The 24,296-nt window shown below is 37.9% G+C and overlaps 1 protein-coding gene across 9 annotated transcripts in view; it reads left to right on the top strand.

Moving 5' to 3' along the window:
* KIF6 (kinesin family member 6) overlaps positions 1-24,296 on the top strand; it is a 521,280-nt gene that overhangs the window by 161,364 nt on the left and 335,620 nt on the right. For 7 of the 9 annotated variants that reach the window (XM_082731109.1, XM_082731108.1, XM_082731110.1 and 4 more), the window contains 2 exons: positions 10,401-10,548; positions 15,450-15,559. The exons of the other annotated variants lie outside the window; for them this stretch is intronic. In XM_082731109.1, the coding sequence (XP_082587235.1) occupies positions 10,401-10,548; positions 15,450-15,559 (258 nt within the window). The remainder of the gene's footprint in view (positions 1-10,400; positions 10,549-15,449; positions 15,560-24,296) is intronic. 9 annotated transcript variants of the gene reach the window in all.

Raw genomic sequence — 24,296 nt, 5'->3', positions numbered from 1 at the left:
CCCTCCCCAAGTTTTGTTGTTGTTATTGTTGCTGTGGCTGCTTGTTTGTTTAGTAAATTTTATGGCCTAATTTCATAAAACTTGTGTTTTTTGTTGTATGCAACCCCTGAAATCTCTGTTCAGTAAATTTAGTGGTCAGTTAGTGCCTGGACAGAGATTTTTAAAAATGCCTTGAATCTATCACTCTGAGTCTTTGGTAAGGTACTTTCTGCATGTGTTGGGGTACCCATTCAGTACTGGAAGTTTATAATTTTGGAAGTTTATAATTTTGTCTTAGCTCTCACTTCACGCTTGTTCAGGGCCTCAAGGTCAGCCAGAGGTAAGATATAGGGCCTTCTCTGGTCTCTTCTGGGCCTGCACACAGTCCCATACATGTGTATGGTCTTGTAGAGTCCCAAAAATATGTTGTTACTTTTCAAAGCCCCTTATATAGCATGGTATTCCACAGATTTTTACTTTAAAGTTGTTTTTTTTTAAAGATTTTTATTTATTTATTGGACAGACAGAGATCACAAGTAGGCAGAGAGGCAGGCAGAGAGAGAGAGGAGGAAGCAGGTTCCCCGCTGAGCAGGGAGCCAAAGGCAGAGGCTTTAATGCACTGAGCCACCCAGGCGCCCTACTTTAAAGTTTTGATCACCCTCTTTTTTGCCTCACTGGTATTGCAACCTAGGGCAACTGTCATGTTGAACACTTTCTGCTGATTTGTTTTCAGCAAACACCATGGGGATATGACTTTTTTTTTACTCAGTAAACTAAGGTCACACAAAGACAAGTACTATGTGTAGGGCTATTCCAGGGAGCTGCGAGATGGGTCAGAGAAGTACAATTCTGTGGACCTTTTGGAGATTTCCAAACCTGTACTACCCATCCAGTGGTTGCTGTACTTATGTTTTTCACAGTTATGTGGTTGCAAGTCTGTTATTTTTCAAGACTGTTATGGAGTTGGGGAGAGGGCATGGGAATGGTCAAGTTACAATGTCAGAAAGCTCACTGGTCTTACTGAGATTCAGCCATTTTACTTGAGTAAACACTCCTTGGATTGTTGTGAGCTTTTGGATAACTTCCAGGATTCTGAAAAAAAAAGTGATTTTGACAATTTTGCCACTGTTCTCATTATTCTTGTGGAGGAGTGGATTTTCAGAAGTCTTTACTCTACCTCTTCTCTTTGTTTTTAATAGTAACTTCTCTTAGAATGGATGAGACTACAAGCATATGAAATTGTCCAATGTTCAATGGAAAGGAGGTACAAGATTAAGTAGAAAATGCTCTGGAGAGAGGAATTGGAGATAAATGTTGCCCATTCACATTTTTTCATTTAATTTTTTATTGTAGCAATGTAACAAATATCAATAGATTATATATTGGTGGAACCTACATCCTTTGTATTTTAAATAGCATTCTATGAAGATTTGCCATCTAGTTTTCCACAGCAGATGGGGGGAGAGGAAGAGAGTATACTAAGACAACTGGTAGTGAAAAAGACTTAAATATTTTTTTAAAAAAACCCTAATAATCAGTAGATGTCAATGTAGCATACCACGGTACTCACTTTTCTTAGGCTGTCATGAAGTCAAAATAAAAATGATAATCTGTACAGTTTTTTGCTTTTCAAGACAAGGACAGACTAATATATTTTGGAAAAATTTCTATCAAACATTTTTAAAATGTTTAAAGTTTGATTCTTTAAGTTATCAACTTCATTTACCTAGAGCATTTATGGTCAAGAGATAGCATATATTCAAATGATAATTGCTAATGGAACATATCTGTTTCATTGGTGACAAATGTCATTGAGAAGAAAGATTCTGTAATCATCCAACTAATCATTATAGTTCCAACTCCATGTGAAGACACAGAGAAAAATTATTAAACCTCTCAGAAATGGGAAGTTGAACCACACAGTACTCATCCGTTTTTTGTTTACTTAATGTGCTGTCTTTTAAGTTTATAAGCACCAATAACACCTTCTACCTACATAGCAAATGATGCATTGAGTTGTTGTTATAGATATTATTCTTAGTTTCATAGTTGTATAAGGTGCCTGAGACTTAACTGATTACTTCACAAGAAGCTCTAAGCAAAAACTATGTGTTTTGAGGGGGCATGATGATGATAAATCACTTAACATACAAGCATGAAAGCATAGCAAAACATAGAACTGTGAACATTACCTCAGAAGAAGTGCTAGAGCAGGAATCTCAGTGTGAATAGTGAGGGGTGGTTCTCACAGGAGCCATCTATCAAACATCCATTTGCAGTGAAGCCACCATTAGCTGACATCTTCATAATTGTTTGGTTGAAAACATCTCACAGATGAAGGGTTACTTTGAAGAAAAAAGATCATAATGCTATAATAGTTTGCTGTTCTGTGCAGTGTAGAGGAAAGATCCACTTGTAAAGACAAAGAGAAAGACAGAGAGAGAAAAAGAGAGAGGGAGAGAGAAGGTAATGGGAAGGGGGAGAAGTGAAGCAGAGAGGAAAAGAGAGAAGAGAGATGGTGGCTGAGAAGATCTAGTGTTCTTTTTCTTTTTAAAAATTTAAAAATTTTATTGTTTCATCATAAGTATGCTTTTTGATCCCCATTGCCTATTTTCTTCATCCCTCCTACTTGCCCTCTGGTAACCATCAGTTTATTCTCTATAGGTAAGAGTCTGTTTCTTGATTTGTCTTTTTTCATGCTGTTGCAAGTGGCAAGATCTCATTCTTTTTTATAGCTGAATAATATTCCATTGTATACATATACCAAATCTTCTTTATTCATTCGTCTATTATTGGAGACTTAGGCTGCTTCCATAATTTGACTGTTGTAAATAATGCTTTACTAAACATAGGGCTGCATGTGTCCCTTTGAATTAGTGTTTTTGTATTTTGGTAAATACCCATTTGGTGTGATTGCTGGATAATAGGGTAGTTCTATTTTTGACTTTTTGAGGAAATTCCATATTGTTTTCCACAGTGGCTGTACCAGTTTGCATTCCCATTAACAGTGCATGAGGGTTCCCCTTTCTCCACATCCTCACCAACACCTGTTGTTTCTTGGATTGTTGATTTTAGCCATTCTGACAGGTGTGACATGATATCTCATGGTAATTTTGATTTCCATTTCCCTGATGATGAGTGATGTTGAGCATATTTTCATGTGTCTGTTGGCCATCTGTATGTCTTCTTTGGAGAAATGTCTATTAATGTCTTCTGCCGATTTTTAAATTAGATTACTTGTTTTTTGGGTGTTGAGGTGTTTCAGTCTTTTAGATATTTTTTATACCAAACCTTTATTGAGTATGTCATTTTTCAAACATCTTCTCTCATTCTATAGGTTCCCTTTTAGTTTTGTTAATTGTTTCCTGCCACTGTGCAGATGTTTTTCATTTTGATGTGGTCCCAATAGTTTATTTTTGCCTTTATTCCCATTGCCTCAGAAGACATATCTAGAAAAATATTGCTATGGCCGATGTTGGAGAAATTGTTGCCCATGTTTTTTTCTAGGATTTTTATGTTTTCAGGTCTCACATTTAGGTCCTTGATCCATTTTGAGTTTGTTTTTGTGTATGGAATAAGAAAGTGGTCTAATTTCATTCTTTTGCATGCTGCTATCCAACCTTCTCAACACCATTTGTTGAAGAGACTGTCTTTTCCCCCATTGTATATTCTTGCCCCCACATTGTAGATTAATTGACCATATAAGTGTGGGTTTATTTTTGAATTTTCTATTCTGTTCCACTGATCTATGGATCTATTTTTGTGCCAGTACCATACTGCTTTGGTTACTATAGCTTTGTAATATAACTTGAAGTCTAGGTTTCTTACAATTTCCATCAAATCAAAGGCTTCTCTTTATGACTGAAGAGCACATCTGGATTACTGTTTTACCAAAAGTCATTCCATGAAAACTGAGGAGGGGAATTCTTAAAGGATTTATAGTTGGTGTTGATTGTTAAATTATATGAGGTTACATTACAAGGTATGTAGTGGTAAACATTCTACATTCTATACCTGGTATTCTAGGAGGTAACTTAATGTTGTGAGTATTTGCCCCATGAAGTGCCAGTTGTCAGGTTTGTAGTTTACCAAATTATAGGTATGGTTTCCTCAGAACTTTTACCTTCAACATATACTAAAGTATACTAAAGATGAAGAAAATACTTAGAGAGTGATTTCAGCAAAATGGTAGTACAGGAATTTTTAACACTTGTACCTCCAGAAATATCAATTTGAATAACTACCACGCATGCAAATACCTTCACAAAAGCTAAGGATTCCAGTTGAGGAATTAGAGCATTGGGATGGGGCACAGGGAAAAAAAAAAAAAAAGACATGTTGAAGAGGGTCGAAAAGATAGATTGACATTACCCCATTACCCCTCCCTGAAGCCTAGCCATCCTAGCACTGAGAAAGACACCATCCCCGTGGAAGGAGACTGAAGTGAGCACCTGACTTGAACTGCAGACACCAGTGCTGGCCCATCCCAGCATCAGCTGGTTCCAGTGGCCCCAGGCAGCTCCCATGGCCTAGGTGACATCCATGGCCCCAGCTGACTTCGTGACACCAGACTCTTGACAAGCTACTGAGAATCCAGTCCCCTGGCCCACCCTACCACTTGCCCGCTCCTTTAGCCCCAAGAAGATCCTGAAGTGGCAGGCTACCAGCAGGCTCCCATAAACCAGGCTTCTGATTTACCCTGGAGCCAGAAGGCTCCCATGGCCCCAGGCAGCTCCCATCATACCAGGCTCCCAGCAAACTCTAGGAAATCCAGGATCCCAGTCTACCCCTTTTTGTCAGCCAGCATGGTCCTGGGTGGCTCCCGTAACTCCAGTATCTTGGTGGGTTCCCACCAGACCTACATGTCAAGCCCTCCCTAATGCCAGGCTAGCCTCTGCAGCCTGAGCTTTAAGGCTGGCTCCACAGATCTAGGCTCCTGGCCTGCACAGCACCACATTGGTCACTGAAGACCCAACCTGGCCCCTGAGGCCCTATTTTATAAACTGACTCCCATGACCCAAGACTCTAGGCTGGTTCTAATTCCTGTGGCCCTAGCCTCTTGGCTCTCTTCTGTGAAACCAGGCTCCGCGCCTGTCCCAGCACTAGACTGGTCCCTGTGGATCCAGATACTGGGCCCATCCCAGTGATTCCCAGCGACTGGCCAGTCACTGTGTACCCAGTATCCAGGTCCAACCACACAGGCATGCGATCCCCAAAGGAAACTAACAAAGGTCCAGTGACTGACCCTAATGAAATGGAGATCTAGGAACTAACTGTCTGACAAAGAATTCAGATAACACTCTTAAATTCAGTGAATTAAAGAAAATAAAGACAACTAAATGAAATTAGGAAAATAATACAAGAATAAAATGAAAAATTCAACAAAGGAATAGAAGCCATAAAAAAACCTCAAGCAAATCCTATAGTTAAAAAAACACAGTGGTCAAATTGAAAATTCAATAGAAAGCTTCAACAGCAGACATAATCAAGCAGAATAAATTAGTTAACTGGAAAACATGTCATTTGATATCATCCAGTCAGAGAAGCATAAATAAAAGAGAAAGAGTGAAGAAAATCTTTGTGAATTATGGGATACCATTAAAGGAAACAATCTCACATTATTAGTCTCAGGAGAAGAGAGGGAGGAAGGGGGAGAAAGTATATTTAAAGAAATAATGGCCTAGGATTCTCAAATCTAGGGAGAGATTTGAACATTCATGTTCATACAGCTAAAAGGTGACCCTATAATTTCAAACCAAAATCATCTTTTACAAGACCCATTAAAATAAAACTATCTAAAATCAAAGACAACGAGATAATTTAAAAAGCTGCAATAGAAAAAAATACCCACACAGTAAGGGAATCCTCATAATGCTATCAGCAGATTTCTCACCAGAAGCCTTACAGGCCCTGAAAGAGTGGGACAATACATTCAAATTTCTCAAAGAAAGAAACTGCCAAGGGTATTTTACCCAACATAGTTGTTTTTCAGAAATTAAGGAGAAGCAAAGATTTCCCAAACAAACAAAAGTTGAAGGAGTTCATCACCACTAGACCTACCTTATAGGAAATGCTGAAACATGAAAACATATGAAAATATAAAGTATGCTGCTAAAAGCAAGCATAAGCAAATTCATGATACTCTAATAATATGGTGATGTGTTAATTACTTAATCTAGTATAAGGTTAAAGGACAAAAGTATTAAAAGCAACTATAGCTACAATAATTTGATAATGAAGACACACTGTAAAAGAAGTTAATTGTGACATCAAAAACATTAAAAATGGGATGAATGGTAAAAACCAATAGTAGACACACATAAGATAAAGGAGAAGGAATCAAAGCATACCACAGGGAAAATCACTTCACAAAGAAAGACAGTAAAAGAGGAAGAAGGGAACAAAGGAAATACAAAACTAGAAAACAGTGAATAGGTTGGTATTAGTAAGCCTTATTTACTTTTAATGTAAATGGATGGATTAAATTCTCTAATCCAAAGGCATAGGGTAACTAATGAACTAAAAACAAGACCCAACTATATGCTACCTATAAAAGACTCACTTCAGCTTTAAGGACGTACTTATACTAAGGTGAAGGGATGGAAAAAGATACTCCATGCAAATGGAAACCAAAAGAAAGCAAAAGTAGTATACTTCTATCAGATGAAATAGACTTTAAGCCAAAAGTGTGATGAGGTTGGGGTGCCTGGGTGGCTCAGTCGGTTAAGTGTCCAACTCATGATTTCTGCTCAGGTCATGATCTTGGGGTCCTGAGATCGAACCATTTGTCAGGCTCTGCTTTCAGCATGGAGTCTGCTTGTCCCTCTCCCTTTGCTCTCCCCCCTCCCCACTGGTGTTCCCTGTCTCTCTCTTGGATAAATAATTAGACTCTTTATAAAAGGCTATGAGACAAATAAGGCCATTTTATAGTGATAAAACAGTTCATCATAAGGATATAACAATATATATGCCTCCTACATCAGAATGCTTAAACATATTGAGCAAAGCCTAACAGATCTGAAGGGAGAAATAGACAACAATACAATAATAGTAGTGGAATCTGACACCCCATTTTCTTTTCTTTTTTTTTTTATTTCTTTTCAGCGTAACAGTATTCATTGTTTTTTGAACCACACCCAGTGCTCCATGCAATATGTGCCCTCCATAATACCCACCACCTGGCTCCCCCAACCTCCCACCCTTCGCCCCTTCAAATCCCTCAGGTTGTTTTTCAGAGTCCATAGTCTCTCATGGTTCACCTCCCCTTCCAATTTCCCCCAACTCCCTTCTCCTCTCTATCTCCCCATGTCCTTCATGCTATTTGTTATGCTCCACAAATAAGTGGAACCATATGATAATTCACTCTCTCTGCTTGACTTATTTCACTCAGCATAATCTCTTCCAGTCCCATCCATGTTACTACAAAAGTTGGGTATTCGTCCTTTCTGATGGAGGCATAATACTCCATAGTGTATATGGACCACATCTTCCTTATCCATTCGTCCATTGAAGGGCATCTTGGTTCTTTCCACAATTTGGCGAAAGTGGCCATTGCTGCTATAAACATTGGGGTACAGATGGCCCTTCTTTTCATGACATCTGTATCTTTGGGGTAAATACCCAGTAGTGCAATGGAAGTGTCATAGGCATGTTCTATTTTTAATTTCTTGAGGAATCTCCACACTGTTCTCCAAAGTGGCTGCACCAACTTGCATTTCCACCAACAGTGTAAGAGGGTTCCCCTTTCTCCACATCCTCTCCAACACACGTTGTTTCCTGTCTTGCTAATTTTGGCCATTCTAACTGGTGAAAAGTGGTATCTCAATGTAGTTTTAGTTTGAATCTCCCTGATGGCTAGTGATGATGAACATTTTTTCATGTGTCTGATAGCCATTTGTATGTCTTCACTGGAGAAGTGTCTGTTCATATCTTCTGCCCATTTTTTGATATGATTATCTGTTTTGTGTGGGCTGAGTTTGAGGAGTTCTTTATAGATCCTGGATATCAACCTTTTGTCTGTACTGTCATTTGCAAATATCTTCTCCCATTCTGTGGGTTGCCTCTTTGTTTTGTTGACTGTTTCCTTTGCTGAGCAGAAGCTTTTGATCTCGATGAAGTCCCAAAAGTTTATTTTTGCTTTTGTTTCCTTTGCCTTTGGAGACATGTCTTGAAAGAAGTTTCTGTGGCTGATATCAAAGAGATTACTGCCTATATTCTCCTCTAGGATTCTGATGGATTCCTGTCTCACATTGAGGTCTTTTATTTTGAGTTTATCTTTGTGTACGGTGTAAGAGAATTGTTGAGTTTCATTCTTCTACATATAGCTGTCCAATTTTCCCAGCACCATATATTGAAGAGACTGTCTTTTTTCCACTGTCTATTTTTTCCTGCTTTGTCAAATATTATTTGACCATTGAGTTGAGGGTCCATATCTGGGCTCTCTACTCTGTTCCACTGGTCTCTGATGACACCCCACTTTCAATGATGAATAGATCATCCAGATAGAAAACCAGTAAGGAGAGGTGCCTGGGTGGCCTACCTTGTTAAGCATCCGACTCTTGATTTTGGCTCAGGTCATGATTTCAAGGTCATGGGATCAATTTCTACATTGAGCTCTGTGCTCTGCAAGGAATCTTCCTGAGATCCTCTCTCTCCTTCTCCCTCTGCCCCCCCACTCTCCCTTCTTTCTTTCTTTCTCTCTCAAAGAATAAATAGATAAATCTTGAAAGAAAGAAAAAAAGAAAGAAAGGAAGGAAGGAAGGAAGGAAGGAAGGAAGGAAGAGAGGAAGGGAGGGAGTGAGGGAGAGGGAAAGAAGGAAAGAAAGAAAAAAATCAAGAAGGAAACATTGGATAGGAACTATACCTTAAGCCAAATGAACCTACCAGACATATATATATGGAACATTTCACCCAGCAGCAGCAGAATACAGATTCTACTCAAGCACACATGAAACATTCTCTTGGATAGATTACATGTTAAGCATAAATCCAGTTAAGAAATGGGCAGAGGACTTGAATAGAAATTTATCCAAAGAAAAAGTACAGATGGCTAACAGATGCATAAAAGGTGTTCAGTATTTCTAATCATCTGGGAAATGCAAACCAAAAACGTAAGTCATGTCCTCATACCTGTTAGGATGGCTATTATCACACTGTCAAGGACAGCAAATGCTGTCAAGGATGTAGAGAAAAGGGAATCCTTGTGCACTATTGGTGGAGATGCAATCTGGTGCAGCTACTATGGAAAACAGTATGGAGTTTCCTTTAAAAATTAGAACTAGGTCTGCCAATAATGATCCAACAATGCCACTTCTGCCTGTATTTCACAGGAAATGAAATCTTAGAGGGGCATTTGCCTCCCCATGTTCATTGCATTTTTCCCAGTAGCCAAGGGATGGAAAAACCTAAATGCCTATAGATGGATGAATGAACAAAGAAGATGTGGTGTACACACACACACACACACACACACACGTGCATGCATGTGTGCATGCACACACACACAATGGGATATTAATCAGCCATAAAAAAAGAAAATTCTGCCATTTTGCAATAATGTAGTTGGACCTTGAAAGCATTATGCTAAGTGAAATAAGACAGAGAAAGACAAATTCTGTATATTCTCATTTACATGTAGGATCTAAAAAACTGAACTCATAAATATCAAGAAAAGAATGGGGGTTGTCAGGGGATGGTGGGTGGGGGAAATGTGGGGATGTTGTTCAGAGAGTAAAAACTTCCAGTTATTAGATGAATAAATTCTATGGATCGAATGTACAGCATAGTGACTATATATTATATATTTGAAAGTTGTTAAGAGTATCGATCTTAAATATTATCACAAAAATGATAATTATGTGAGGTGATGGATGTATTAACTAATCTTATTGTGGGAATCATTTTGCAGTATATTTATGTATCATATCACATTTGTGTACCTTAAACTTACATTTATGTGTCAGTTATATCTCAGTAAAGCTGGAAAAAAATTAAAAGACAATATATAAAAACCAAGGACATTTTTATAAAATGTATATATATCAGTATTGTTTCTTTAGTTGTAAAAGGTGCACAATAATAATGTTATCAACAGTAGGGGAAACTAGGTGTAGGGCATGTGTTAGTTCTGCATTATCTTTATAACTTTTATGTAAATATAAAAGTTTTCTAAAGAAAAATTAGGTTAAAAAAATACTTAAGATGAACAGACTCCATTTGAGTTATACAGAGAAAAGGATTGGTTGTGCTGATTTTCCTGGATTTAAAAAAATCTGAATTATTTTAGGTAGATACTCACATATAGAGATACTTTATAAATGTCTTTTCACTAGTGTTGAATAAGGCTGCTATTAGAATACAAGCCACTTAATACTTGTGCAGTTAGTCATTTTGATATTAAAGTGTGCCATTTCTTTATGTAGTGTCTTGGCAGGTTACAATGGTACCATCTTTGCCTATGGGCAAACAGGCAGTGGGAAGACATTCACCATCACGGGTGGGGCAGAACGCTATAGTGACCGAGGCATTATCCCAAGGACATTGTCATACATTTTTGAGCAATTACAAAAGGTATGGAACTTTAAGTTCATTTTCTATTTGATATATTCAGCAGAAATTTATGGTGGGTAAAAAATTTATTGTGACATTTTATTATATCTAAATGAGGAAGTATTATTGTGTAATAACTCTGGCCTTTATATTTAAGGGAAGTTTGGGATTTTGCTGAAGAAGTAGAAATTAAGGTGCTTTTCATTAAAGGGATGCTGTTTCAGCAAAGGTTCAAAGGGAGTTCCTTCTGATACATCCATGGAGGTTAAAAGAACAGATAACACATTTTACCAACTAACATCTTATATTTCTCATTAAGAAACTGGATGTCCTTTTGCTAAGACATCTTTATTTCGGCTACTAAAACACTGAATAAGATGATGTAATTGTACCTTTTTCTCAATTGTAATAGAAGCCCAAAAGACTTTTACCAGAGTAAAACTCCTATTGCAATTAATACTGTTATGAAGAGATGTTCTCTGCATTATATGCATCATTTATTGTGTGTCTCTAAGTGCCTATTGCTTTATTACATATAATACTTTTAATATAACATATACACATTATTATATATTAATATAACATATAATACAACTAGCAAAGTAGGTATCCTTATCCCAATTTCATAGTTGGGAAAAATGAGTCTAAATATCTTTCTCTGAGTCTTCATAACTGACTTAGAGGTCCATCCCAGGTCTGTGTGATGCCACACTCTGTGCTTTTTACCACTACGTACACTGCCTCTCTGTCTCAGACTGGCTTTATTTTGTTGGTTGTATTTAAACAATAGTGAGTCCCATAACTTCAGTAGGTTTTCATTTCCCCCCTCTGTGAAATTGGGGAGTGCATCGTAATAGAAGATCTCCATTGGCCCTACTAATAATTCCTACACTTACTTGGTTTTTATGAATTCTGTATAACAAATATTCTAACTAGGTCAGTGTAACAGTTTTTCCAAAATTTCTTGACTGTATGCTTTTTGCCTTTTGAGTTGCAAAGATGAGAAGAAATTGCTGAGATCTGCATAATTCTAATTTCCATCCATAAAGTAGCAATTACCCATTAGTTCAACTCATCTCTCACTTGCTCAAACATGCCAACTCTGCATGCCAGAAAACGTAGAAGAGAAAGGGTTGAGTACAGTGTATAAGTTGGATTCAGATCCTGTCTTTTCATTTACTCATTTATTTCTGACATTAGCTGTTTTGTTTTGTTCCCAGATTTCACAGACTGGGAATATAATTTCTAATAGTTTTTGCTGCTGTGGTCCAATGTTGTCTTGGAAAGATCACTGAAGTTGGTGTAGGCCAATCTGGTTCTGAGAAAGTGTACCACTTATAGCATGTGGCCTGGTGGCAGTTGAGACTTAAGGTCTCAGGGTTGTGAAACGCTGTGAGGGCTGAACATACTGTATCTAAAGATATTGTCCAGTTCCTCGCACATAGTATATGCTCAACAAATGAGCTCATTTACAATTGCTGTTAATATGTATATTCACACACACACACACACACACACACACACGTGTGGCCAAACAATCCTGATTAATTTCAAAGAATCCTTTGAAACTAGAACAATTGAAACCAATTTCCCTGATTAAGTTAAACAGAATAAACAAATCCTTACCTAACAGAAACATTTATCCCTTCTAAAATTTTCTCTATGGATACCAAATGCTGTAAAAGTCAAAATGTCTCCCAAGTATCTACCATCTCTTGGGTCCATTGTTATATATCCGTTTGGTCACTGACATTATTGTAAACCTCATTTCATTTTGAATGATTCTAAATCAGTTCCTGGACTAGAGAGAGCTCCTTGGACAAATTTATATCCAGGACAGCTCTTTGTAAAAAGATGGATTTCCCTGATGGGGCACAATACATTCATTATAATCAAGCCAAACTGCTGCAAAATTAGTCAGAGGCAACTTGAGTTTCATCATTAAGTTTGTCCACATTGTGTAGCTGAAAAATGTAGACAGGTACTCAGATGCCCCCAGTCAATTGCTTCAGAGGGCCACATGGAGCTCTCTAGAATTCTTAAAGGAAATATTTGACTTATGCAAAGTATTTATTTCAAGATAAACTAAGAGCAATTGTATACTGGCTCCTAAAATGCTGTGAGTGTGATGGGAGCACATTTACAGTGATTTTTAACAGAAGACAATTGATTCCATTTATTTTAGAAATCACTGCTCATTATTTTTGAGTATTGTGAGGTTCAGACTTGTTTTGGGGCAGGAGAAAAGGCTGTCTGCAGGAAACATGTGTGTTACATTATAGTCTGGCAATCCCAAACACTAAAAAAGTAGTAATAAGGAAAGGTAGCTTGCCACATTGCTCAGTGACTTTTAAGTGTATATTCCAATAAAAGTCCAGAAAATGCAGAAGCTGGAGGAGCCAAAGGCATTATCCCCATCATCTCAGGGGAGTGGACCTGCCATTTTCCTGACTTACGATGATTTCTTCTACTTTCTGGAAGAAAGAGAATTTCTTCACTGCAGATGAACATACAAGTTGGCTGTTGTTTTTCCTTTCTTTGCTTTCTCTTTTATAGTCATGTGCTGAATTCTCCATTTGGAGCCCTTTAGAAATAATAGAAACAATAACAATAGCAATAATAATAGCAGTAGCAAAGATTTATTGGGGATTATTACAGGGCCACATGTTCTTGGTGGGATTTTAAGTTCAGAACCCCATTTCCCTGTCACAACAGTTATGCAAGATGAGGGTTATTCTCCCCAATTCCACAATTAAACAGCTGCAAATAATGCACGATCACTCAGTTATAAATGCCAGATTTAATGTTCAGACCCAGCTTTTTCTTTCTTTTTTTTTTTTTTAAAGATTATTTATTTATTTATTTATTTGACAGAGAGAAATTACAAGTACACTGAGAGGCAGGCAGAGAGAGAGAGAGAAGGAAGCAGGCTCCCTGCTGAGCAGAGAGCCCGATGCGGGACTCGATCCCAGGACCCTGAGATCATGACCTGAGCCGAAGGCAGCGGCTTAACCCACTGAGCCACCCAGGCGCCCCAGACCCAGCTTTTTCTGATGCTAAGATGAGCGCTGAACTGTCTGCTAAAATCTCAAACTATTATAGATGGGATATTTTAGATATGGTCAGATAGGTTTTAGAAATATATTGCTTTTGAACAGGATCTCAGGAAGTTGGTAAATGATCCCCGTGGCCTTTAACATGCTCTGAGAATCTTCTAGAGAGGGACAGCATATATATTGATCATGGAACACTTTTTCCACAAATTCCTTCATGGGACATTTTGGGGAAAACTATTAGACTAAAGGCCATGCAGAATCTGCCTAATATTTATGGTCTCTGATACCTGTGCTAAGCCAAGTTATAACCCACAGAATGATGTTGAAATGTGCCTTTACTACACTAATCTGATAGACAGGCCATGTGTTAGGATAAGCAGCCAGAGTCGCCCACATCAGGAAGATTTCCAGCATTTTCTTGGGAGAAATTTGCTTAGTGTAGACTCAGTCCATTCTGTCACCTTCCCAAACCACCAGAACATGGAATTTCAGCAGTAGCTTGAGTATTTCATAATCATGTGCTGCTTAAGACTTGTCTTAATTTTTCAGGTGTTGTTTTGTTTTTATGAAATCTTGGTGTTTTTCTTTGGGTAGTTTGAGCCATGTTAGGACCAAAGAATCATACTAATTTTAACCTGAAGAACACATGGGGATTTGTTATTCAGTTGCCTTACTAATGGTTATAGAAACTGAAGCCTGACATCACAGGGGCTCATAGCAAGTAGGCCTAGGATTCCAGCTTTGGATTTGTAGGCCCCTGCTCTTCCCCCATTTCTGTGACTTGGTCCTCTCTCTCTTTGAATAGTATCTGTCAAATGGATTGCCTTGGATATGGGTGAGAATCAATGGGAAAGTCATCCTGAGCAAATTCTCTGGCAATCTGCTGACCTTCTTGCCATAAGACACAAATATCTTGTCCTCTTATGAGAAGTAGGGCTCTATTTGCCAAAATGGAAGAATTTGTATTTTGGGAAAAGCAAGAAAAAGTGCTAGAAAGTGATACTTGGTCTTGAAAACTGAGCCAGGAATTTTCTTGAGACCTGAAAAAATTCCATTTTATTCCATCTCAGAGAGAACACGTACTTTTTGTCTGCTGGCAGAACTGAGACAGCAGTTTTTACCTAATGACACTGATGCCTGTGTCATTGCACTTCCCCAGCAATGACCCACAGAAAATATCCTCAAACCAATAGCTCAGTATCCCTGACCTGCCACGTAGCCAGAAAAATTAACCCAACAGTAAGATATAGGCATTGAACTGTGAATGTCCACTCTCACTGTTACCTGATTGATCTAAAGTATTTCTGTCCCCTGGGATTCATTTTCCATTCTCTTCTATTGTCTGTTATCTCTTTGTCTCATCAGAAATTTTGAATATTGGAAAATTTTTTAAAAAAATAATTATGATTAAAGATGGAAACTCTTATGCTACTGAGGTTTTTAAACTGAAGTCATGATTCTGTTTTCTTTTATGAATAGGCTATTCACAGGATGTAAGTTTATTTTTTCATAGTAACCTTTTTTGGGGGGTCTGGAAAGTAAAAAATGATGTGTTATACAGTTCTGCAACCAAGTTGGCTCATTTTAAGTGTATATTGACTCTTCATGTATAACGTGGAACCAATAAAAAAACAACATACTAAAGTTGCTTGTAATCATGGGTGTTGGCCATTTAAAAAAAAATGCTTCATGCATATGGTAACTGGCAACTTGAAAGTGTCACGAACTGAAAATGGAAACCATACAAAGTGAAGAGAGTAAAGGAGAGAAAGCTGTGAGGAACTGGAGTGATAAATGTGTTCATCCTCCTCCCAGCTGAGTCGCTATTTATAGCCATTAAACAGTGTCTTCCCTTTTTCCAATCAGGACAGCAGCACAATACATACAACGCACATTTCCTATTTGGAAATCTACAATGAATGTGGTTATGATCTATTGGATCCAAGACACGAAGCCTCCAGTTTGGAAGATTTGCCGTGAGTAGCAGAACAACAAAGAAGGGGGGGAAATCACTTTCAGATGTTCTCTTCAATTGTTTCCTTTGAAACTCTGTATGTTTCTGGTCTCAATCATAATTAACAAATACTGGATAACAGAATCTTTTTGTAATATAATGGATATTTTTTCAGTTATGACAAACAGTATTGATGGGAGCTAAAATTGCTTGAAACCCATTTCTTGGGAAAATCTCCTTTGGAGGTGGTACAAGAGAGTACGCTGAATGTTCTCAGAGTGGGTGCTGAGAGGACTGGTGGCATATGCCAGTATTGCTTTACTCTTGTTAGATCAAACCCTTTACTCATCTAATTGTGGGCTCTGAAGAGGGGATTCAAATTAGGGCTCAGGCAGCAATAAGAGAATCTGAAAGAGAAAAATAAAAACTTTGTTTTCCTCATTGCTTCTCTACTGTTATTAAGACTGACATTGACAATCATTTGGTCAGATTGGCACTGATTACATCAAGACTGAAATATAAATAGTCTTAAGAGCTTACCTACTAACTGAGTCAGTTACTCTGCCAACGTTTGTGTAACATTATTTGCTGTTTGTTTGAATAGCTGTCTAACTTAGGTATTAATGGTAATACTTCATATCCTTTTGTCCAGACATCTTCATATATCAGAAGCTGGTAACCAAGAAAATGTACTTTCTAAATAAATAAATAAATAAATAAAATGTACTTTCATTTTCTTATTAAATATTCTAAAACAACTTAAAAACATATATTAATCCTTTACTACAGAGACCAACAATTAGTTGCTTGCTTTAATTGGCAAAGGAAATAAGAGAAAATACTAAAGAAAATAAGTTACACTCTTTACATCACCTTTATATGTATTCTTCCTTTTAATGTTGACGACAGTCTTTACATAGCATCTCTGTTATGCCAGCTATATTCATTAGAGGCAGTTAGAAAAGGGGATTATTATTGGTACTCTAAATATTTATATTAATTAAATAATATAAGAAGAGAGGAAAAATCTGACTCCATGGAAGAAATCAGTCTTAAGGAAGCTATTGAAATTAAGTTTGAGGAAAGGTAAGAAGTCCCTCATAGGAAGTTTAGAAACAACAACATTAAAAACATGAAGGTAGAACTAGAGGGTACTATGCTGAGCGAAATAAGTCAGTCAGAGAAAGACAATTATGTGATTTCACTCTTATGTGGAATTTAAGAAACAAAAGAGGATCATAGGTGAGTGGAGGGAAAAATAAAAGAAGATGAAATCAGAGAGGGAGACAAACCATAAGAAACTCAACTCTAGGAAACAAACAGGGTTGCTGGAGAGGAGGTGGGTGGAGAGGGCAACTGGGTGATGGGCATTAAGGAGAATATGCGATGTAATGAGCACTGGGTGTTACACGCAACTGATAAATCACTGAACTCTACCTCTGAAACTAATAATACATTATATGCTAACTAATTGATTTTAAATTTAAAAAAAAACAACCATGAAGATGTGGTCAGAGAAGCCATGTGGTGAGGAGTCATGTGAAGTAAAATCAGAAAGGCCAACAGGCCTTTTTTTGAGCAACTACTTTTGAGGGACTTGAAAGACAGGCTTTTGCTGTGAGTTTGATCTTTATTCTAATAGGCTTTTAAATTAGTTTTCTAGCCTCCAGTCTAACCAGGACCCCTAGGCTATATCTTGCTTAAAATTACTTTTAGCAAGTCACATCAACACTGAAGAAGCTTGAAGCCTGCTTAGCCATAACTCAGAAATGGTTTGGCTCTGATAAACATGAAGGAGGAGAGAGAAATGTAAGAGATATGAATAAAAAAAATAAATAGATGACAGGATACCTAGGTGGCTTAGTTGGTTAAGCATCTGCCTTTAGCTTAGGTCATGATCCCAGGGTCCTAGGATCAAGTTTCCCATTGGACTCTTTGCTCAGGGAGCCTGCTTCTCCCTCTGCCTGCTGCTTCTGCTGCTTGTGCTCTCTCTCCCTCTTTCTTGACAAATAAATAAAATCTTTAAAATAAATAAATAAATTGATGATAGATAGAGAGCTAGGTAGATACATAGATAGAAATAAAATACATTGATTATGCTCACCTTGGATTTGAAAAGAAGGTGAATTATAGCAAGTTCATTCCCTGCATTTTACTGATTGAGTAGAGTAAACCCAGAGAGGTATGACTTGCCCAGAGTTTCAAACTGATCTGTTAATGGTACAGCAGGAATTGAAAACCACATAGTCCCACTTCCATGCCCAAGTAGCAAAAATAGCTTCAAGATTTTACTGTAGAGCCCAGAGAATTAAGGAAGCATTGACTTAAAAGATGATCTGCTAGAAACCTTGATTGGGTGGTGGTAATGAGTTTCACATACATACATAACTTTGGTGTCTCAGAGTACCCCACTTGATGTTTAAATAAGTTCCTCACAGGTAGGAAGCATGCCTTACTTGAGTTGGTAGTCTCTCTACTGTGTTCAACCAGAATAAGTTCTTAATATTTTATTTATTTTTTTAAAGATTTCATTTATTTATTTAACAGAGAGAGACATAGCAAGAGAGGGAATACAAGCAGGGGGAAGGGAGAGTGCAAAGCAGGCTTATTGTTGAACAGGGAGCCTGACATGGAGCTTGATCCCAGGACCCTGAGACCAAGACCTGAGCCGAAGGCAGACACTTAAAGACTGAGCCACCCAGGCACCCCAGTTCTTAATGTTTTAAAAAATTATCTGTAAAATTGGAGCTGTGACATAGACTTTTTGAAGATGAGCATGAAAGGGGAAACAGCGTAAGTTCTATAAATCAGAGTCTAATAGAGACATAACGAGACACAGCCTGACTATGAGAAGCAGGAGTGAGAAGAGTCATTGAATTTAAGAGAGGCAGTGTAATAGAATCAAGAATATTTGATTACAAGTCAGGAAATTTGGGTTCTAGTCCCAACCCTGCAATCTTAGATGCATTTATTTCACTTTTCTAGGTTTATCGATAGAATGTGGCCATTGAATTATATAATATTTAACAACTTTCCAATTTCTAATATCTAGAGTTCAAAGATTGGTAACCTCACAGGATAGGACTTACTTGGTTACTCTTTTCCCTCTCACAAAAAGATTAAGAAGTATTTATATTTTTCTCCTAGAAAGAGCCTTCAGCCTCTTGAGAGCAAGGACAATGCTTTAATTCACTGTATGTGTCTGTGTTTCCTGACATGCCTGACAGTAATGGTTCTCAATGTAGATCAGATTGTCTCTTAGATGTCACTAGCTTTCTATCTTAAACTACTGCTCCTTCCTTGGTAGCCTTGTCCTCCTGTTGGAGAATGAGTTTACCGATTCAAGTCAGAAGTGACCTCAGTTACAAAACAGATATTTTCAGTGAACTATCACCCTCTCCCACAGGCATACAAAAGTGGACAGAAAGATGTTCTCATCTTATGTTTTGGGATATAATTACATGACAACAGTCCTCATTAAAATAAAAATGAGAAGATTCTCATTATGAAAGAAGATTCCCATATCCCAGGAGTATAGCCTATTTACTTCAAATATATTCAGTACTATAAAATTCCAAAACAACTTGAGAATTGCAGTCTTATGGTGTGGGGATTATAAGATTTGGCTGGTATTGAGTCTGCTGGCTTTCTGGGGATTTTAGGTTTGTGTTTTACTAAGATTATCAAGTAATTCTTCATAATGGAAGGTGACTTTTGCTATACCTGGGTTGCATTAAGAGTATGTTCAGTTATTCTGGTTTCACACACTCTTGAACTGGGACGAGCTCTAACTCTGCAATACTATCCTTCTGGTTGACTGCTTTCATTGTCACAAGCTGGAATGTCCCAAACACTCTGAATACAATCCCCAAAAAATAGTAGGTAAAATGTCTGTTGACTTTGGTTCTCTCCCGCAGCCATCCATTTGAGGGACAATGATAATATACACATTTGATCATTTCCACATTCTTGTACTTGGCATAGCCATGTGCAATCAAATCCAAGATCACTTTGATGTTGCGTAGTAATAGCCATCAGTAGCACGTTTCTTACCCCTGAGCAGGAACACCACTTCCCCCAGTTCACCTGCTGGATGCTCTTCTCATGAGCACTCTGCTTTTCTCCTTCTTGTTCTTTTACATCCTAATTTGAGCTCCAACTCCCTGCTGTTACTGAAGCATTTACCTATAGACTGCCTGCAGACTTTGTATATATGATGTCAGGGTGCCAAAATAAAGTCAATTGCTTTTTGAAAATACTGCTCTAGTCATTTAGCAAGGAGTTTTTAGATACAACACCAAAAGCATGATCTGTGAAAGAAAAATAAAATAGATGACTTGCGTTTCATTAAAATTAAAAATGTCTGTTCTCTGAAAGACACTGTTAAGAAAAGATAAGCCAGAGACAGAGAAAATATTACCAGACACATGTCTGATAAAGGACTTTTATATAAAATATACAAAGAACTCTTCAAACTTAACAATAAGAAAATTAACAATCCAATGAAGAAATGAGAAAAAGATCTGAACAGACACCTCACCAAAGAAGACATACAGATAAGCATGTGAAGAGATGCTCTGTCTTTGGGAATCACTAATTAAAACTATTATGCACCTACTAGAATGGCAAAAATCTAAAAAAAAAAAAAAAACAAAAAACAAAACTAGGAATACCAAATGCTGGAAAGAATGTAGAGCTACTAGAACTCTCACTCATGCAGTATAGTACAGGTACTTTGGAAGTCAATTTCCAGTTTCTTAAAAAATAAAATAGTTCTTAGAATATGACCCAGCAGTTATGATCCTGGGTATTTAACCAAATGAAATGAAAACTTATATCAGCACAGAAAGCTGCCCATGAGTGGATATAGCAGCCTTATTCATAATTGCCAAGAACTGGAAGCAACCAACATGTCCCACTGTGGGATATTCATGCAGTGGAATATTATTTGGCAATAAAAAGCAGTGATCTATCAAGCCATAAAAAGACATCAAAAGTCTACCTGCTGCATGATGCCAACTATAAGACATTGTGAAAAAGGCAAAAATATAGATACAGTAAAAATTCACTGGTTGCTAGTAGCTGGGGAGAGGGCAGGTAGAGGGATGAGTAAGTGAAGCACAGGGGGCTTTGGGACAGACAAGCTAGCATATACAGTAGTATGATGGCGGTTGCATGATATGCATTTGTCCAAGCTCACAGAATGTACACCACCAAGAGAGCCCTAATGGAAGCCATAGACCTTTCGTTAATAAAATAACAACAGCAAAAAGGAATGAACTCTTGATCCATTTAACAGTGTGGGGGACTCTCCAGGGAACTGTGCTGAGCGAAAAAGCCAATCCCAAAAAGTTATATGCTGTGTGATTTTATTTATGGAGTATTTTTTTAAATGGCAAAATTATAGAAGTATATAGCAGCTGAATGGTTGACAGAAGTTAGAGAGGGAGGTGGGAATGGTTATACAAGGCCAGTGAGAGATGCTTGAGGTAACAGACTATTCTGTATCTAAACTATGGCTGTGGATACACAAAAGTACTCATGTGATTAAATTCCATAGAACTACACACACACACACACACACACACACACACACACACAAGTACTGGTGAAACTGGGACATCTGAATAAGATCAGTGGATTGTATCAATGCCAATGTCCTAGTTGTGATATTTTAATATAATTTTACAAGATGTTAACATTGGGAAAAATTGGGTAATGGGTGCATTATTTCTTACAGATGCATGCAAATCTACAAGGATCACAAAATACAAAGTTTAATTTTAAAAAGTGTCTATGTATTTATGTAGAGACATATGTGTATTTAATGTGTTCTGTATTTAGTAATATAAATGAAAATAAAACATCTATTTTTGAAAGTCCTTATGTCATATGCTATAAATGGAATATAGTTAGAATCTAAGTATGTCTTATGAAGTAAAATAGTATAACTACTGGTCTTAACCATAAGGAAAATAGTCACCTTACTTTAGTGTAATTTTAGTATTCCTAAATAAGGATACATAATAGATTTAAGGTTTCAAAGACAGTCATGGTTATTACTGTTAGAAAAAAGTCCATAAGCCCCAGCATCCAGTATTGAAATCTTGGCTGTATTGTAAAATAATTTGTCTCCCATCCTTTGTCATCAAAGAAAAAAAAGTTGATGAATGTTAAGTTTAATTCATCACAATTCTAATACCCACCGGATATGAAACACTGTTGAATGTTACATGAGTTACAGAAAAGATTAATGCACAGTGTCTGTTCTTATGGCTTATAGTCTGGTCATGTAGAATCATTCATTTTTTTCAACATTTATTGAGATCCAGCTTGATTCCACACTTAGTGCTAGGCACGGAGACATAGTCTCTTCTTTCCTGGTGCTCACAGCAGAGTAGGTACACCTCGTACAAAATAGCATAAAGTGGAATATGAAAACCATCATAAGAGAGACACAAAGAATGACTTGGGCTTAAAGGAGAAAGAAATTCCATTAGGTCAAGTGATCAGAAAGAGATTCACAGAGAAGTTGGTACATGATATAGTCCTTGAGGGAAGGGGTAGGACTTGGAGCAGTGGAAGTGGCATTCATGTGGACGCAAAGGTAGGGAAAAGCATAAAGCTTGTTCTGTCATAGGTAATAGACCTGTTTGACTGGACTCCAGTAAGGGAGTAGGTGAGACCATCAAGACTGGAAAGGCAGGAATGCGTGGATTTGGTAGGAAGGTGTAGCCCTCAGAGATTTTTTTATTCAAGAGTATAGCAGGTTAGAACTGCCTTTTAGGAAGAGAACCCAGTCAGTAGCATGTAGGGCTGAAATGAGATGGATGGGAGTCAGAGAGACTCCAGAACATTGTGGGAAATGATTAGGACCATTTACGTTGCAATGGGAGAGAGACATAAAAAAGAGAGACATAACTAGAATACATAATCCAGTGGCTTGACATTTAACCATGTATGAGAATCATGTGGAGTGTTGTTAAAAGTGCAGATTCCTGGCCTCCACCTTCAGAAAGTTCAGATATGTATGAATAAGCAACCCAGGTAATTCTTTTTTTTTAATTTTTAATTTTTAATTTTTTATAAACATATAATATATTTTTATCCCCAGGGGTACAGGTCTGTGAATCGCCAAGTTTACACACTTCACAGCACTAACCAAAGCACATACCCTCCCCAATGTCCATAACCCCACCCCCCTTCTCTCAACCTCCCTCCCCCTAGCAACCCTCAGTTTGTTTTGTGAGATTAAGAGTCACTTATGGTTGTCTCCCTCCCAATCCCATCTTCTTTCATTTAGTCTTCTCCTACCCCCTTAAACCCCCATGTTGCATCATCACTTCCTCATATCAGGGAGATCATATGATAGTTGTCTTTCTCCGCTTGACTTATTTCTCTAAGCATGATACGCTCTAGTTCCATCCACGTTGTCACAAATGGCAAGATTTCATTTCTTTTGATGGCTGCATAGTATTCCATTGTGTATATATACCACATCTTCTTTATCCATTCATCTATTGATGGACATCTAGGTTCTTTCCATAGTTTGGCTATTGTGGACATTGCTGCTATAAACATTCGGGTGCACGTGCCCCTTCGGATACCCCAGGTGATTCTAATGAAGGCGGTTTATAGTCATCCCTTCCCTCATCCACCTAGGGAAAGTTCTTTTTAGAGATACCAGAAAAATCTCTCCAAAGAAGGACATGGGTACCTATTGTGTGCTAGTCCCTGTCTTAGGGACTTTAAATACAGTATCTCATTTGAGGAAGTAGGTATCCTAATCTCTGTTTTATGGATGACTAAATTGGGGTTCACACAGGTAGTGTGATATTTCCGTAAGATTCCATGTCTGCCAAGAATGGACCAGGATATCAACCTCCATCCATCAGAGCTGGGAATCCTGGTGCTCTTGCCTGGGAGATCTGTGTTGTGTCCTGGCATTCCATCTGAGCTCTGAGCCATGGTTTCTGGGCTTCTGCTGGCCTCTGGAACCTCTTGTGTGAGCCAAAGCTTTGAGTCCTCTTCAGCTCTGTTGTGTGTCTAACCCTCTGCAAGGCTTGGAGAGTACCTGCTCTTTTACCTCCAAGGGAACTTAGTCTAATAGAACAGACTCACAAATTGATCATTTCAGGCTTATACAGTAAGTGGTAAGATGTCCTGGGTTCTTTAAAGGTACATGGGAGGATGGTGATTTCTACCTGAGGGTTCAGAGAAGGCTAGAGAAAAAGTCTGCCACATTATGGTCTCCAAGCTCAGCTACACCCTCAGTCTGCTAAGCAATACCTTCATGTACCCAGTACTTTTTCTCCCATTGCCCACAATATTTATATCAAATGTCTCTCTCTGTTGTCATGAACTACCTGCTCCATTTCTCTTCCAAGCCACTTGTATCCTTACCTCAGAAGCTGCCAAATATGTTCCACTCACTTACTTTTCTCTAGCCTCGGGAGACTCTGTCCTTTTACAACTCAATATTCCCACTTACACTCAGGACTCCCCTTGGATGGGCAGCAAATCTACTTTATCTGGCCTACACATTTTATGTTTAAAATTTTTGAATTTAGTGCCTTTAGCTGAAGCATGGGTCCTCAGTTTTTATTCCTACCTACTGCATTATATTTTTCATTTGTGTTATTTTTCTGGTCCCATTGAACACTTCTGGAGGTTCCTGGGCCTATAAATACAGATCTTAGAGTTAAAACTAACTCCAGTCTTCAACTGAGTCAATTACTGATATAGCTGGGAGGCAACCT

Source organism: Mustela nivalis, assembly GCF_964662115.1.
Source record: "Mustela nivalis genome assembly, chromosome: 5".
Classification (NCBI taxonomy): domain Eukaryota; kingdom Metazoa; phylum Chordata; class Mammalia; order Carnivora; family Mustelidae; genus Mustela; species Mustela nivalis.
Note: the sequence above shows the minus strand (reverse complement) of the source record. Positions and strands in the feature narration are given on the sequence as shown.